This window comes from Falco naumanni, chromosome 7, assembly GCF_017639655.2.
Source record: "Falco naumanni isolate bFalNau1 chromosome 7, bFalNau1.pat, whole genome shotgun sequence".
Lineage (NCBI taxonomy): Eukaryota > Metazoa > Chordata > Aves > Falconiformes > Falconidae > Falco > Falco naumanni.
Window position 1 is genome coordinate 55,011,764 of NC_054060.1, and position 18,520 is coordinate 55,030,283.

Genomic DNA, 18,520 nt, shown 5'->3' on the forward strand with positions numbered 1-18,520 from the left:
GTTAAATCAGAAGTTGTATCTCCTAACACATCATACATGATATATATTTTCACAGTAAATATTTTAATTATCAAACTTGAAGTGAATTAGTGCTTAAAATGTTATGTGAATTTTAAGCCGTCTGTGGTCCTATATGCAACTAACCATGCATGTGATATTTAGAAAAAAAAAAAACAACTGTATGTTGCAGCGTAACTGGATATGTTTTAATGATGTGCTGTGCTACTAATTGTTAAATAACTAAATATCCAAAAATAGATAGAAAAACAATGACCTGTATACCCCCTATTGTCAGATTTCCTCCTAAATATTTCTGCTACATTTACTCTATAAAACTATGTATTTAATATTGTTAGATTAGAAACATAATTGGGCCCTGTATACATAGCCTATGCAAATGTTTAGAGTTCTGGGAATGTTTTATAATGGTCAATCATTTAGCTTACTTTTTTACTATGAGGTGTAAGAATAATTCTTACTTTGTGCTCTTGAAAATGGTGGTGTAGCCTATGCAACTGACTATATATGTTAGAGAGGAGCTCTCATTTTTATTCAAACTGGCACAGGCTTAATACTTTTTTCATTGAGAAATCCTTTCTCAAATCTCATTTGTTGTTAAAATTTAAAACAAATGTATGTTTTTTCAAAGACGGAGGTTTAACAAAAAAGGACTTCTTTTTTTTTCTTGTCAACACAATACAAGAATAAAAAGTGAGCTCTTCCAAAAACTGAAGATGAAATTACTTAGAATGAACAAAACCAAGAAGTTAGAAGCTGTGAAAAATTTAGGTTTCCTCTCTTTTCTATGCACAGGACTTTGATGGCCAGAATACTGTTACAGTGGAGAAAAAAAAAAAAAAAGCTGTAACATCTATAATTTGTTTAATTTTTTTTTTTCCTTTCTCCTTTTCTTTTGAACTCCTTAGATACTTCGTGTCGCCTTTGTTCACTTTTTTTTTTTAATTTTCATGGCTTGGCATAAGTAACTAATTAGATGTAACAATCAGTGTATAAAGTTAGAGAAAGGAATAAAATGGAGCTCACTTTCTACTATGTTGTTTTTCTAGGCTAATTAGACTAAAAACTATTAAAAGTGTGTGTTTCTCAGTTAAAGAAGAGGTCTGTCTCTGACATACATAGAAGAGCTTTGTTCATTAAAGACGTGCCATTTTTACACAGTTGCTTTTCAGAGTTGAATTGCACTGTAAACCCTAGTGAAAAAATATTTTTGCATTAACAGTGAAGCATTAACTTGCTAGTTTCAAAGCAAAAGTTCTGCATATTTCTTGCTTTAGAGTGTTTTAGAGAACTTTTTTTATGTCTCACAGTTCTCAGAAGTTTTTAAAACATTTATAGTGCAAATAAGTCTTGACTAATAAGAAGCTAACAACTAATTTTTGCAGGTAGATTGCTGTAGAGATTTATGATTTCCTCATATTCATACATACAAATTGTTCTAGAAATTTCATATCAGAGAAATTCGAAGTGATGGTTAGAAAGTCTTTGTCCCTATAAAATCAAATTATATAAATCAGTAACACAACAACTATACTTGTTCATTGCATTTCATTGACTATACAGACTGTAATTGACTGTATTAAATGAGACTGTAATCCTCTCAGAGCAGAGGGGAAAGCTGCCGCGTTGGTATTGAGATGTGTCTGTGTCCATCCACGTTGTTTTTTCAAAGACATTTAGACAACCTTTAGGTTACATTCTGAACGAGAGGAATTAGTCTTTTTCTTTTCTGATTAATTACATGTTTTACCATCTGAGACTGTGGCGGTTAATGGAAGTGTGGTACCCTGATTCAATTTTGGGGCTTTTTCTTCATTTGACCATATGCTTCCTATGTTCCTGAGTGCCACGGGACCAAGGCTGAGCTGTCTGCATTATTTCAGAAAATATATCTTGCCTTTTTTTCTCTGTGTTGTGTCAAGTCACCTAGCAGGCACAAAAAGGCAGTGACTGTAGTCATATGGCAGAGGGCTGGGTGTAAGGGGGAAAAAGAGGAAGACTTTGGAAAGCCATACCAAAAGCTTCTGGTTTTCCAGGTTACTGTGCATCAGTATTTGGGATATTTGCATAGTCATCTTTGTATCGTGGCAATATCATGCATTTTAGTAACAGGGGTGTTCTTTCTTTCTTTCTTTCTTTCTTTTTCTTTCTTTCTTTCTTTTTCTTTCTTTCTTTCTTTTTCTTTCTTTCTTTCTTTTTCTTTCTTTCTTTCTTTTTCTTTCTTTCTTTCTTTTTCTTTCTTTCTTTTTCTTTCTTTCTTTCTTTTTCTTTCTTTCTTTCTTTTTCTTTCTTTCTTTTTCTTTCTTTTTCTTTCTTTCTTTTTCTTTCTTTCTTTCTTTCTTGTATTTTTTATTTCACCCAGTAAGAGTAGTGTTTCAGTGTTCTTACAAAGCAGGTAGTACAGGTCTTCTAAGCTTATATATAAATATTTGTGTTTAAGGGAACTGAGAATGAGCTGGGATCATTTGCTCCTGTGAGGTGATTTTGCTCAAGGAATATGTCCTGTTCAAGGACTCAGCCCATTCCAGTGGCAGGTATCAGACAAACACTGAGAAATTAAAGAAACTATTTTCTGTTTACAGCTGTACTGGTGAGCTTCAATTGCAAATAGGCATGGACCTTATCTAGTCAGAATCAGAGGTGCAGAAACTCTGAAAAAAAATACTTTTGGAAGCAAAAAAAGACTTCTCAAGGAGAGGGATAGACCAAACCATCTCTTCAGCCTCCTCAAAATGGATATTATGTGGAAGCAGAGAGCCTATAGGAGAATGGAAGAACAGGTACATCAGCCAGGAAGGCTAGTTTTAGAAGTCAGAAAAGCATAGGCTTAAAAAGACAGTTGGCAACACTCAAGCTGAATTACATCTTCCAAAGCAAATTTAAGGGTACAGTAGAAGTATTCTTCAGAAACGGAAAGAAACTAAGGAATCAAGGGGGAGGCATTATCCAGTAAAGGTGAGGTGGAGATAAAAGGCAGTGCAGATTGAACCTAGAAAATTAATATCAAATGAGCTGCCCCAGGTTTCAATAGCAGTGATCATGAACACAGGGGTGGCATTTTTCTTAAACTGAATGTACAGATGGCTTTTTTTAGCTGGATCTTTTTTGCATGTGACGTTTCTATTTATATATTGTAATACAGAGTTGTTGACTTGCGATCAGTTTGTGATCTATGTCCTTCACAGGTCCTTTTCCCCTAGAGTTGCTGTACTGCTGATGGGTCCATTCAGTGGTTCTCTTTTTTGAATTGTAGCATGTATTTTCAGACCGCTTCCTTATCTGATAAAGCTATTAAGGATTCTGAATTTCTGAATTCTTAACAGGCTCTCCAGCATACTAGCACAGCATTGTTTGAATATTTAATATTGACATTGAATGCAAGAAAGACTGTACCAAGCTAAGGCAATTTTTCAGTAGCATATTGCTGTGTGGATTAGGCTTAAGATACTGAGGATATGCTTTCTAATTTATGATTGAAATCTGATTTCAGGCTTTTAGATATTTTAGATATTAAGGCTTTTAGAGTACATTTATTTATATACTTACATTTTCTTTTGAGCTGGCAATATGAAGAGGAAATAGCAATAAGGTTTTATTGAAGTGTACTTGTCTCTAATCTGGCATTTGTAAAAGTAATCTGGGGAAAATATACCCCTACTTTCATGGAAACCTAGGCAGCCACAAGTATCCATGTGTTTGTTGGGTTTTTTGGTGGGTTTTGGGGTTTTTTTTGAGGGGGGGAGGGGCAGGGGGGAAGAATAGGTAACAAAAACTGGATAATGTCACTCACTGACTGGCAAGAGCCATTGCTGTAGTGAGAAGCCAGAAATCCCCTACATGCCAAGGCCTGAGGGCTTAATTCCTGAAAGAGTGGATTAATGCTGCAAGAACGCGAAAAGGTAAAGGGAGCAGAAAAATGTGTTCCTTGTGCTAGTTTGTTGGGTGTTAAATCTACATATGCAATCCCGATTTCTTATATGTTGTTGAGAAACAGGCAACCAGGCTTCTAAACAAGTCAGCAGAGTTGCAAATGCATTTTTCAAGTGGAAAAAAAGCTTATATAGATATATAAATATAGTTATATAATCATATAATATATTTATTATATATTGTTATAGCTAAAACATGCTGATGAACATCTCCCAAATTGTTATTCATAATGTATTGCTTTCCTTTTACACAGAAATTCATACAGACATTTTACTCTAATAAGTTTCTAAGTCATCTAACCTTCTTCAGGAATAAATCATGTTAATTCACGCTGCATAAGGTGGCTTTCTAAGCTTTAGTTTCCAGCCTTCTTTCCGTATCTTCTGTCCCTCCAGCATCCTTCCCACACATTCCCTGCCTCGGACATCTTGTATCATGCTGAAATTTTTTGTCTCATTTTGCATAAAATAGGTCTGACCAAACTATTATATTCCGATGATGGCCTTTGGTCATTGTTCATCTTAACAGCAGTTCCCAGAGACTCTAGGAGCCTGGTGCATGATGTGCCATGAAAACAGACTCAGTATATTGCCAATATTGATAGTAATAATTGCTGACATGGTTCAGTAACAACATACTGACATACTGAATAATTTGAACTCTAGCTATCCAACTGAATAATTTGAACAGTATCTGTTCAAATCCCTGTAGATCTGAATTTAGCTAGCCATCATAAATATTTTAGATCAGTGTTGACAGATGCCTGAAAATAAAACTGTAAGCTTAGAGAGATACATACTGTACTAAAAAAAGATTTGGTTCCCATTTAGTTGAAAACAGTGTTTTAACTTGAGATGTAAAGTGATTAAAAAACTTGTTTTATTACTTACTGCTCTTTTGTATTGCAGTCAGTGGGATAAGATTGCATCTTATCCAATTAAAGATGGTCTTTGCCATTGATGACATGTTCAACACAGGTTATTCCCAATGTGTCAGTTTTGCTAAGCCTGCTTTCCTTTTGTGTGCTTAGTAATTTTAACTTTAATTCTTGTTTATATTCAAAATTTTATTATTTTTATTAACAGAAAATAATTTTGAAAATGTGAAAAAGTAAAAAAGAAAACAAAGAACAAAACAATCACCTCAAATATAATCTTGAGTTTAAACCACCAATTTTTATATTGTAAATTAAGGACTGAAGATCTGTAGTTGAAAAGGTACATGGTGCTAACACACTTGCTTTCATGCCCAGTTAAATGTAATAAGTAGTTCTGTTAAATACTGTGCTTGGTTTACAGTGTGTTTTTAAGGTGACTTCAGATTTACTGCTGGGAAAATCTTTAACATTCAAAGTAAATTGTTCTATCAGGGAGTTTTTGATGTCCAGTAGGGGCAAAATACTATGATAAACAAAATAGCTAAATTCCCTAAGGCAAACTTACTTCATTACTTCATTTATGGATTAGTATGCAGAGTTTAAAAAGAAAGGTGGTTGCTCTGGAGCAATTCAGATGGCAGAAAATCTTGTGATAGTTGAACTGAACTAATAATTAGTCTGAGCAACAACAAACTTTGATAGAGTAACAGTAGGAAAATAAAAATCTCTAAGTAAAAATCTTCTATTTGTTGTATGTATTAGTCCTAGTTCTTCTATAAAACTAATAGAAATTGGGTGGTTTCCCGTTCAAATCTCAGTTTGTTTATCTTTGCAAGGCTTTAAACTTGATTTCCCACCTTCACTTGCAAGTTAAGAAAAGGAGCATTTTGTGTGCAGTATTTTCAGATTGTTTACTTTGGACTTTATCTTAACAAATTGATTAGAACGCAAGCTGATCATACTGCTGTAAGGAATAACGTGTATTGTTTTCATATCTATTCAAGCTTCTTTGCACAATATAAAATTACAGTATATTACACTACTGTATTTGCCATACTAAGCTACACATGCATGACTTGGATGCATATTAATTAATGCCGTAAGCTATTAACTCTGACCTAATACTCAAGTTGTAATGATAGGTAGGGTGTGCTATGTTGCCACTTCTGACCAACACTGTGTACCAGCACTGTGTGGGAATATTTTAAGTGTAAATTGCTGTGCTTGCAGGAATTTGGGAAAATCACAGCTCATTAGCTGCTTCTGTTGAAATGTTGGCTTTCCTTCATACAGAGATCCTGAAAGAATCATGGAAAATGCTCTTTCAGGAAGCATTGCCTTGCAAAGAAACAAGGTAACACTGGTCAGCTGCCTGATAGGATCATGGCGTGACAGAAAATAGCTTGTAGGGACTTGAATCATCTGGAATAGCAGTATTGGACTGGATTATTTAAAGGAGATATTTCAGTGTCAAATGTTTTTTATGTCTCTGATATATGGTAAGAAAAATGTTGGGGTTTTTTCCATAATTACATATATTCTTGAGAGATTGTTATTTTCTTCCACCTCAGTTAAAGCCTTTTGATTATCTTTGTTCTAAGATTTATTTTCCTGAATCGTAGTTTAAAATAGATCTGGTAGAAATGTCTTATCTAATAGTAAAGATAAATTTGAAGAAGAATTTATGTGTACCTCTGTGAATTTAATTGATGACAACACTTTTAATAGATTGATAAAGTCTTTTAATTTGTCTATTTAATGTTTTAGCTGGGAGGAATCTCAGCTACTGTTGTGTTTAATCTATATTTTAGTTCCTAACGTATTAGCTATATACATGGCATATTTATGAAATGGAATAGTCAGTAAAATCATGTCATTAAGTACAACGCCATTCCAAAGAGGTACCTTTTTTCTATAATGAACTATTAATTATTGTGTTCAGCATTTAAAAAACAGTAAGTCTGCTTAAAGACAAGGTACAAATTAGAATGTGCTAAATTGATGTTCTGTATATTTACTCATGAAATATGTTTTCTTGAAACACATGCTGCTTACATGACTTTAAAGATTAGTAATTGTCCAGTTACATAATAACTTACAATAAAGCCATTTAGAACTGGGAAAGTGAAGTATTTCTGTCCTTGTTTAAAGTTAAAACATGTGAAAATAAACTCTTCAGAAAATATTTGCACTAAGGGATTTTTTGTTGTTGTTCTGCAGTCTCAGTTTGAACTCAGGGTATTCCATATTCGTGGAGAACATGCTGTATCAACTGCTCAGCTTGAGGAAACCATTGCACATCTGAAGAATGAACTTGATAATAAATTAAACAGGAGAAATGAAAAAGCAAAGGATATTGGTGTTTCTACTGAAGATAACCCACCAAAGACATACCGAAATGTATGTATACAGACTGACAGAGAAACTTTCATAAAGCCTAGTGAAGAAGAAAACAGAGCTGTCAAAAATAACCAAATAATACCCAAAAAGCTTAATATTTCTTCTTTGTCACATAGTATTTCTGCCCAAAGTGAAAATAAGGACAATTACAATGTGCAGTCTTCAGAAAGTGTCTTATGTTGTCCACCAAAACAAATGCTGCCTCCGCCACCACCACCTCCTCCTCCTCCCCTTCCTGAATCTTCACTACCGGGTGTAGTTCCTCCACCACCACCTTTGCCAATGGGTCTGACCTCACTGACACCTCAGTTTGGATCTGGTCCACCATTGCCACCTCCACTTTCTGAAGGCTGTAGGAATTTTCAAGCGCTACCACCACCACCGCCGCTTCCAGGGTTGGGACCTCCTGTTCCTCCTCCACTGCCTGGACCTGGGTTACCTCCACCCCCTCCACCTCCTGGGCCTGGGTTCTTTTTTAATAGCACTTTATCTTCAAACCAAGGTCCTCGAAAACCTGCCATTGAACCTAGTCGTCCTATGAAGCCTTTGTATTGGACACGGATACAATTACAAGGTAGCAGGTAAAATACATTTAATTGAACTTAGTGTTGTTATTCATAGACCGTGATACATGGGTACGTATACTATTTAAGACTTAATAACAAAAAGTTAATGGTCTAGGAATGTATAACAAAATGAGTGTAGATGCATGGAATTTACAAGTTTTAAGAAAAAAAATCTAAAAAAATCTAAAAAAGATCATAAGAAATTATTTTAAAATATTAAATATAAATTACAACTATATGCATTATAAATGAAAATTATTTTGCATTATAACAAAAAGAAATTTTGTTGTTTTTTTCCCAAAAATCCAAGTACTCCATAGACAACTATAGCAACATGATGGTTCCTAGGTGTAGCCCTAAAGAGTAAAAAGGTAGCCAAGAGATTAGAAAGATTTATTTTAAAAAAATCTCAATTAGAATTGAATTGTTAAAATTTGTTCAGGTGAGAATGTAGAGTTTCATTTTTGCTTTCCCGTCACTTCAGGTGATACCATCTTCAGAGTACTATGTTCTGTCATCCTCTATGATTCCAGCTCTAGAAACAGTTAAACTGGAACCTAACCTCTCTATAATTCTGTCAGAGCAGGAAAAGTAAAGCATATATAAAAATATATGCAGCTTAGGAACCTGTAGCATGAAGCATCCGTTATGGAGGAGTTTCAGTACTGATAGAGACCTCTATGGTGTAATAAAATAAATATAAAAAAAATTAAAATTACTAATCTTACTGTGATTTAGTGCTGGGATAAACCGCTAAATGCACTTGAGAGAGGATATGCCATCCAGAGGGAACCCTGACAGGCTTGAGGAGTGGGCCCTCATGTGGAGTGCAAATCTCATGAAGTTCAACAAGGCCAAGTGCCAGGTCAAGCACCTGAGTTGAGGCAGACTAAGGTATGAATGGATTTAGAGCAGCCCTGCAGAGAAGAACTCGGGGATACCTGTGGATGAAAAATTGAACATGAGCTGGCAAAGTGAGCTTGAAGACCAAAATGCCAAGCATATCTTGGCCTGCGCTAAAAGAAGCATGGCCAGCAGGTTGAGGGAGGTGATTCTGCCCCTCTACTCTGCTCTTGTGAGTCCTCACTTGGAATACTGCATCCACTTCTGGGGCTCCCAGTACAAGACAGACATGGACTCGTAGAGTGGGTCCAGAGGAGGGCCATGAAAATGATCAGAGGGCTGGAGCACCTCTTCTATGAAGAAAGACTGAGAGAGTTGGGGTTATTCAGCTTGGAGAAGAGGAGGCTTAGGGGGAACACCTTATTGTGGCCTTTCAGCGTATAAAGGGGGCTTATCAGACAGATGTAGAAACATTTTATTGACGCCTGTAGTGAAGGGACAAAGGGCATTGGATTTAAACTGAAAGGAGGTAGCTTTAGATTGCGTATATGGAAGAAACTTTTCAAGCAAGGCTGGTGAGACACTGGAACACGTTACCCAGAGAAGCTGTGGATGGCTCATCATTGAAAGTCTTCAAGATAGGTTGGATGGGATTTTGAGCAACCTGATCAAGTGAAAGATGTCCCTGCTCATGGCGGCGGGGGGGGAGGACTAGATGATCTTGAAATGTCCCTTCTGACCCAAACCATTCTGTGGTTCTATGAAAGTAATCTAATAGTATATACCATTGTGAATCTAAAGTTACTGTTAAACATATTGTTTTATTGATTTGCTTGTAAGGGATCATTTTCTGAACAGGCATAAATAAACAATTTTTGGACAGCCTTTTTGAAATGATAACATGACTTTTGTTTATGCAATCCATTTATTCAGCTGGCTGAACGGAAGTACTCCCTTTTACACTTTCTGGGCCAGCTTGTAACTTACTGACACAGCAGTATGTGGTTTCAGTGCCGCTCAGCTACTCTTTTGGACTTTGGCTGATTCTAATTTTGCTTCAGCTGTTTATTAATATGCGAAAGTGTTTCTTCGGGATGCTTAAGCAACACAGACTATTTCTAGTTTAACAAAGTTCCTAGAATCATGAAATAAAATTCAGGTCCTGTGTTATCCAAGTAATGAAATGACACGATTATTCAGGTCTTAACATTCACATCATTATTATCCGTGTTCAGAATTATTTTAGCATTAAGTACAGTTACAAAGATGCTGAGTTAATTTTTAAAATTGAAATAAATTACATTATATAAGTTGGACTTGATGATCTCAAAGGTCTTTTCCAACCTAAATGATTCTATGATTCTATATATATGACCTATAGCCATAACGTAATATAGTATACTATATATTGCACACTATATATTATATACTGTGACTATATTATATATATTATGAATTATATTAAAGATTATTATATATTAGTTATTATGTTATAATAAGGCACTATAAATTTATATAAATTATTTACAATTACAATTATTCTTAATCTTTAAGTTATTTTTAGAGTTATATTTAAACACTTAAATATCTGCATTTAAATGTTTTTAGATAGGATTTTTATTTTAGAATCTTTTGTCTGAATTTATTTTGATGAGAAAAAATATTTTGGTATTATAAAGTATTGTGAAAAATCTTTTATATAAAATGTTTGACAGGAACAAACAGTTAATGAAATCTCAGTTCTGTTCTTTCAAGTATTCAGAATTAAAGGCTTTGAAATATTTCGAAGCAGGAAGTTTGAGCATTTTGGTTTTACTTTCCCAAAATTACTAGTGAAAAATTTGTCATAGTGAATAAATAGTTGGTCTATAAATAAACATTATTGTAATTATTCCTGTTGATTCACTGAAATCAAAATGTTTGTTCTGAAATATTGCTTGTTCCTTTTCCTGAATGCAAGACTAGGTCTAAGTCATAGCTTTCTGGTCACCAGCTGTAGTGGTCCAGCATTTTCATGGCATGCACTAGAACTGGAAATTTCTCTAAGGGTCTGCTGCTCAAATCAGCAGTTCTCCAGGACTTCGAAGTTCTTGTTACAGAGCCAGAAAGAATCCTTCATTCTTCAGTGTGGCCAATACTATGGCTAATATCAGGGAGAGTGAAGCTGTGGAACTGTAAGCATGTCCTATGACACAGAATAGGCTACATCAGTGGATGCTAATGGAAAATTTAGAGTTCCTTAAACATTCATGATAGCAGATGCACAGTTGAATATAAATTAGAAAAAAACCCTAAATTAAAAAAATAATAATTTTAGATCCACCTAAATTGTTAGGTATTGCATTTTATTGTATATTACATCTAATAAAAGTCTATTTAGTGACATTGGCCATTTGTATTTTATAGGGGGTTTCATCACTTTTTTTTTTAATTGGAAATAATTTCACTGCCTTTTAGTGACATCTGCTGGAAGGAGTGAGCCAACTTGTGATGAACAGACAAGAAGAGCACTTAAAAGTCGTGTCCCACATACTTTGCTGAAGTACTGAAATATTGAAGCAAAGCTCTTCTAGGATTGCAGTGGTGTGCTAGTAGCACTACATAGTATTTTCCCCAAATCCAGATAAAACTAGAGCATCGTGTAAACAGGTTCCAAAGTGTTCCAAAACTAAATCTGGTCTTAGAAGACAAAATAACCAAGGAAAGATAATCCACATTTAAAACTTACAGTTGGTTGAAGGGAGCAGAATACTGGTTAGTCTCCCAAAATACAGGCCACATAATTACTTTCTGAGAACTGCAACAAAAAATATGAGCACACAACATCTGCAGCTAACATGAAGCCAATCAAGTACTATACAAATGACCCCAAATGTTCTTAAAATGTGTTTGAATCACTCTTCGTTGATATTTTTTATTTTTATAGGTCTAAATAAATTACAGGGACTTTCTCAAAAAAGCTGCTGCTGAAATACTCCCTATCCTAGTTAAAGTGCCAGAAATCTCTCAAGATGTAGTATTGTAGTATTTGGTGGTTGTACAATACAGATGATGCATTTTGACAATCTAGCAGGCATGAATAGAAAATAGCTAAACTTTTGGTACAGCCTTCTGCGAAACATTTTGACTCCTTACAAGAGCAAGGTTTAGGGAAGTAATGCTGTTTGTATAGCAGCAGTGCATGTTGCTTTGAGTTTTAAATCCAATATGCATTTTCATCTATTATGACTTGGTCTGTTATGGTTTTTCATAAATGTTTATGGTAAATTTTATTATTACCTTTCCCTTTATAGGAAAACTGCTATACCAACATTATGGGAATCACTAGAAGAACCTGATATACTTGATACTACTGAGTTTGAATATTTATTCTCCAAAGATACTGCTCAGGAAAAAAGAAAACCATTATCAGAGACTTATGAAAAAAAAACCAAGGCCAAAAAGGTATTTATTGTTTCTTTTTATTTGCTTTTTTTTTGTGTCACCACTTAGTTTTACATTATAAGATAACTCACTTTTTATTTATTTTTGAATGAACAGATAATGGATGGGTTTGTAAATCTGATTTTAAAGCAAAATAGATGGATTGCCGATTCAACTCTTGCTTGAGAATGCAGGTTTATTCTTTACCTTGGAAGATTTCTTGCCTTTGAAAATTATCCGCATCCCAGTGAGGTAGAAAAAATACTGTGTAGAAGAACTGAATGAAAGTTCTAATGCGTATCTAAAAGTGCCAATATTTCAGGCCATGTCTGCTCTTGAACTGATTTATAATTAAAGACTGTCATTAAGTTACTATAGCAAACCTCTCTTCCATTAATACTCATTTTATTGGAAAAATAAAGCATAAAGCAAGGTAAGACTGTTAGACATTTTAAATACGGAATGCCAAAAAGCTTTTTTCAGTACAGCTAAAGAGCTGTGTCAGGAAGGGAGAGGACAATCATGTCTTTAATGGCCAAAAGTTAATGCAGTAGCTATGTCATTACCATAGTGCAGATATTGTCTGCCTCAGACATGATCCGTTACAGAGAGAGCTTGTACTTGTCAATTACTGTGCACAGGTAGGACAAAGAAATTAAATTAGTAGTATTTGTTGCTGGAAAAGTTCTAGGCTGAATAATAATGGATACTCTTTTCCTAAAACAATGTGGTTATATATTAGAAAGCCACTTAAATATATACTATATCGTAAATCCCTTTAAACTTACCTGCTTGGAACCACAAGAGGGCACTTTGCATGTAAGCTGTGTTATCTACATGCAGTTTTATAATACATATAATGTGAACTATACCTATATAGATACATATCAGCGCAGTCAGATCTTTCAAAACAGCTTTGATCGTAAACTTCCTGTATTGTCTCTTAGCACAGTAGTTAATGAGAAGTGTAAATAAGGCTAGAGAATTTATAAAATTCAAACTAATGTGATGCAAAATGTTAAAAATGAAAAAGGGGTCCAGGATGGGGGCATGCTGGCTTTTGTAAATACACCCTAAAGAAATTATTAATTGTTATAGTCCTTCAAATGTTAGATTAAAGTTGGAGATGAATATCTCTGTGAAAAACATTTTGACATATTTTACTTGAGAAATGCTTCAAGTGCATATGGCATGCAGTACTCAGCTGTATCTGTAAAGTTATTTCTGATGCCCTCTTTCTACAATTTATTTTTATGTTTCACTAATTTACTCTTTCAGAAATAATTATTTAATAGGAAGTATAGGTTTCTAAAGAACTTTGAAGGAGAGTGTAACCAGTGTAACTTGAATGAAAAAATAATATGTGCAAATAGTTACCTTTGTATTTCAAAATCTCAGCAATTCAGTGAATGTACCTATTTCTCCATGTGTATGACAGCAAACCAGGCAGAGAATTAGGCCACTATTCTGAAAGATGAAATTGCATTATTCTCTTTCCTTGCTGCTTTGTGCTACAGCAGCACAAGTCTTCAATGATCTCTCTTGACCCAAAATCAAATTGGATAATGGTTGTTCTGTACAATATAGGAAATAATGGTATAATAACAAGTACTATTTCTTGTGAGAAATGAATGTATGTTCTTACAAAGGTATCTTCTTTATTTATACCATTGTTTGAATTACTTTGTTTTGTTATTAAATATAATATTTTTTTTTGTCTAGGGATATATTTACTGAAATTAATGAAATCAATAAAGTACCGTTAAAGTACTGTGGGAAAATACCAAAATAAATCCCCTAAGAGATAAATTAAGAGTCATATCTATTTCTATGTCTTTACTTTGGTAAAACTCATGGGATTTTGATCATGGTGTTACAAACCATAGGAACTGTAGCGCTTTCTGTGAAAATTTCAAAAATTTTTGGTCAACTATATTAAACTTTCCCTCATTTGGTCAATTTAAGAATTAAAGATTAAACAGCTTTTAGAATTCAAATGAAATTTGAATTTAACTGAATATAGAAACATTTTCTTATTGTATATCCTGTCTTTCCACCTTTCTCTAAAATGACTCATAGTAGCAGCTGAATATTTTTACAGACAGTTGGTCCTCTTAGATGATCCTGTGTTTTTCTTCATCTCTCTGAAAGCCCAGATGTCTGCAGGCTGGCTCAAATGGATCAGCCTTGGTGGGATGCAAGTGATACAGTGGTAGAGAGGCATTTTATTAAGTTACAGGAGGGTTTATTAGTAGATAGTAACAGAAAGCTCTTGTAGATCAATGTAAAACTATCAGTTCTGCTGACTTCATTTGTGCTTTCTCATGCTTCTTCTTGGCACTCAAATTTTCATGCCTTTTTTCTATCAATTACAGCTATCTACTAGGGTTTTAACAATCTTTTTCTTTGCTTTAGTACAGAAATGTGTGCTTGGTCTGGTCTTAAGAATGCTGCAAGTGTCATGGTGTATGGAATTGTATAGTCTGGTTAAAGATGCTTTCTCCAAACTTTAAGAAAAACATACAAATTTTATGAGGTTCATCTTATGTTTTTTAGCTGATGATGTGTCATTTTGTATTTCTTTGTAAATTCCTTTCTCATGTTCTGTAGAAAGGCCTTCCAAGGCAAGATATAGGTACAGTGATAGAATCTGGAGTAGTAGTTTGTGTTTGGAATAGGTAAGCTATTTTATTTAATAATACATGTTAGTGCTGACTTACTGCATTAAATCTCTTCTCCTCTGCACAAACTTTATCCTATTTCTTACCATCTTACACAAACAAAGTTCAGCCTTCTTAGTATTTAGAGAAATGACAGACCAATAGGTGGTGCAGGATTGCTTATTAAAACATGATTGCTTCATACTTTTCTCCTCGAATGAGAATTACATCAGTGCCTCACAATCAAGTTCCTTATGCAGCTGGAAGTAAGATTCTATCTTTCAAATAAGAGGGGAATTATTTCTCATTTAACTGGATCTTCTTTATGAAACGAAGGAGACTTTAACAATTAGTGGTCTGTTGAATTCTGATTTCTTTACCATCTATTTACATTTCTTTTGCAGTTCCAAATAAAATAATGTTATTCAATTTATTCTCAGAATTTTTATTTTTGTGAAACTAGTCAGAATAGTCTGTATGCTTAGTCTGTGAAATGACTGCTGTGGAAAGCATCACATTAAGCCTCTAGAAATTTCATTTTGTTCTGTTCTTACCCATTTGTCCACATAGTAGATGCATTATGGCAACGCAAATTAAAATATTCACTGTATGCTGTCCTTCTGTTGCTTACAGCTGATAGACGTCTACCATTTTCAGCCAGAAATATCTAAATCTTTTCATACATAAATGAAATGGGTGGTCTGTTTTCCAGTACCATTTGGCAAGTTATGCTCAGAAGGGAAATTTCTGAGTATATATTTATTTATATATATATATTTATACTTATATATATAATGTACTTACAATAGAATATGTCGATTATAAAATATTTATAATATAGACTATGTTTATACTCATACATACACTCAGTGTTGTAAAAGGAGACTACACTGAGGATTCTGTGGACATCTATGCTGGGTGTGGCTAGCTTGGTATTTTCACTTACGAGCTTGATAATGAAATATTATTCTTCAGCCTAGTTGTGAGAGGCTCCAAATGTACTGGAGTAGACACTTTAGAAAGCTTTCATGTGTCAAGAGAGATGGTCTGAAAGACAGGGATAAACAAAAAGCTAGTACAGTTAACCACAAGGTTAATACAGTTAAGGATATTCAGCTATCTAAAAATAAGATGGGGTACAACTGGCTGACCTAGGTAATTGTTTAGCAGACAGGATATTGGGATTATAACAACTCAGAAGAACATGAACTGACAAATTGTGGTACTACTAAAAAGGGAAAACAGAATTCTGATAGATCAATAGAAGTATTACTTGCAAGACAACCTACTCAGCCATGTCACAGTTAAGAACTGCATCTAGATTTAGGCACTATAACCCGTCATTAAAAATGTTTACTAACTGCAAAGAGTCAAGAAGAGTGAGAATGATGAAAAGTGTAAAAGCAGTTTCTGAGAAAGAATTGAATTATTATGACTGTGTAGTCTAGGAAAGAGAAGGTTGATTGGGACACACAGTAAGTGTCAAGTGCATGCAGCTGCTGCGAATTAAAAATATGAAAAGCTTTCTAAGAGGAAGGATAACAAAGGAATCGAGAAAATTTTGTGTTGGAAAATTGTGTTTCTGTATTGGGAGATCTTTAAGAAAATTTGTTTTGTATAATGCACATACAGTTGATACTTTTTTGAAGTGCAGAAATGCTTTGGATGACATTTTGAGTGCCTTTCCAACATGATGATTCTGTTACTTAAAAGGCATAAAGTCCACTTTCTGTCCGTTGTCCTATGGATGGAAACAGCTGGCTATCCCTTTTTTCCAGAGTGGAACCACTTTAATGATTCCCAAATGCGTTGCTTTCGTGCCTGTCATAAAATGGCTTATTAATTTACACTAGTTTCTGGAGGCTGTCATCCTGACGTGAGGATGAAATTAGCAGAATTTAAAATGCGGTCATTGAGAAATAAGGTATCCTAACAGGTATGTGGGGGAAAAAAGGAAGGGAAGTTTACCTTCCAGCAACAATGGCAATACAACTTCTTAAAGGACTACATAGAGGGTGATTTTATTGATTTTTAGGCATATATTAACTTAGTTTGGAAAAATGTACTACATTCACTTGATAGTAATACAATGTAAAAATAATATAGTTTAAATGAAGGTCAGATGTACCTTTTTTGGTACACTTATGTATTCTTGATGTTTGTTATGGTAGTGCTTATCTGGACTTAGAAACTGCAAAGTGTGTGGCTGCTCATGCTTCTTCAATCATGCACTCCTTTGGAAAATCTAGCAGCTTTGGAGGAACCTCTTCTTTTTTCCAACTCTACAACCTCTGAAATATTTTAGGAAACCCTTACTCATGTGCACTTATCTGGTCTGCATATGTGCAATCTTGTAAATAAAAGTTCTACAGTATTATGTAGGTAATGACATTTTTTGGATGTGTTATCTATGAAATGGGAAAAAGACTATTGCTTGTATCCTGACTTTCCCAGAAACTGTAGATGGGTAAGCAATGTACAGGAGTGGGATTTATTTCCTAGAATAGTCCTGAAGTAGTTTAATTGCAGCAGGGAAGTTGAAGTTACTGGAGAAAAATAAGTTTATTTGCACTTGAATATGAATCAAATTTCTCTCTGGTTTTGCTTGATTCAGTTTAATCTAAATACATAAGTTACTGGTATGATGCAGCTCTGCGATATATATTGGATCTAAATGTATTTACACCAGGTGAGGTGTTGTGGTCTTTAATTAAGCTTTTTCAAATGTATATAGTTGGTCCCACTTTCAAAATTACTTAGAAGTTACAGCTTCTTAAAATCAAGAAGAGAAGGGGCTAGATCCACCAGGTTATTTTAGTACATAATGTCAATTTAGGTATTGATTCTAATGGACATTTAGACTTTAAACGCCTTTGGAATATGACTCCTATTTTTAACTCCTACATTTGAAGTATCATTGATACGCTTGTGAACTGTTAATCTAGACTGTTTTCTTATGCTTAGATTTCAGTTGTAGCATTGTGGACATATGATTTCTGCACCTACTGTATTATCCACTAACATTCACGTTAAAGCATTTCTTTATGAATGTATGATTTATGTAAAAAAAATTTTTGAAATCATAAATGGACTTCAACTAAAAAATGTTCAACTGTAAGTAGATTCAGTACCGTACGGGCCATAGCTATTCATGAAAACAACGAAAATTGAAAACAATTAGCATATTAAAACTCTTAACTTATTTTTCTGGAAAAAAAAACAACCACCAAACCAACCAAACAACCAAACAAACAAAAAAACAACAAAAGAAACCCTCACCATTGGTTGTTTTTGAAAGAACTCGGCTTTGAATAGATTTGAATATAATTTGAAGGATCTAACATCTTTCTCAGACCCTGAAAGTCTTCCATAGAAGTTTTCATGTCAGATGAAGGACTGAAGTTTTACATGCAAACAGTTTTGCTTTCATTTATTCTAAACTGTTAACATTTCTTGTCTGTACATAGTCATGCAGATTTTATAGCTGGTAGGCACACGTAATATGTTTTCAAGCCATAAGTTCTCCCTTTCCTGTTAAATTTCAAGAATGAAAATTGTTCTTTTAGTGCCAAGTAGAAGAAAGGCAGAATTAGGACGTATATTTTGGAATGAAATCAAAATGATTCATTATGTATTAAGCTATGATACCCTGTAAGCCTGAAAAAGAGGTCGTTTAGAAAAGAACATTCCTTTGCTGGGATTTATTCTGTGTGCATTCTGTAGCTTATTGCTGGACTTGCACATATTTTGAAGTTGCATTAGTTTTTCCAATATATTTGAGCACTTGTTAGTAACTTACCCTC

The 18,520-nt window shown here is 34.2% G+C and overlaps 1 protein-coding gene across 1 annotated transcript in view; it reads left to right on the forward strand.

Moving 5' to 3' along the window:
* LOC121091414 (formin-like) overlaps positions 1-18,520 on the forward strand; it is a 147,895-nt gene that overhangs the window by 40,738 nt on the left and 88,637 nt on the right. Inside the window, exons 4-5 of the mRNA XM_040601174.1 lie at positions 7,046-7,806; positions 11,928-12,078. Coding sequence (XP_040457108.1) covers positions 7,046-7,806; positions 11,928-12,078 — 912 coding nt within the window. The remainder of the gene's footprint in view (positions 1-7,045; positions 7,807-11,927; positions 12,079-18,520) is intronic.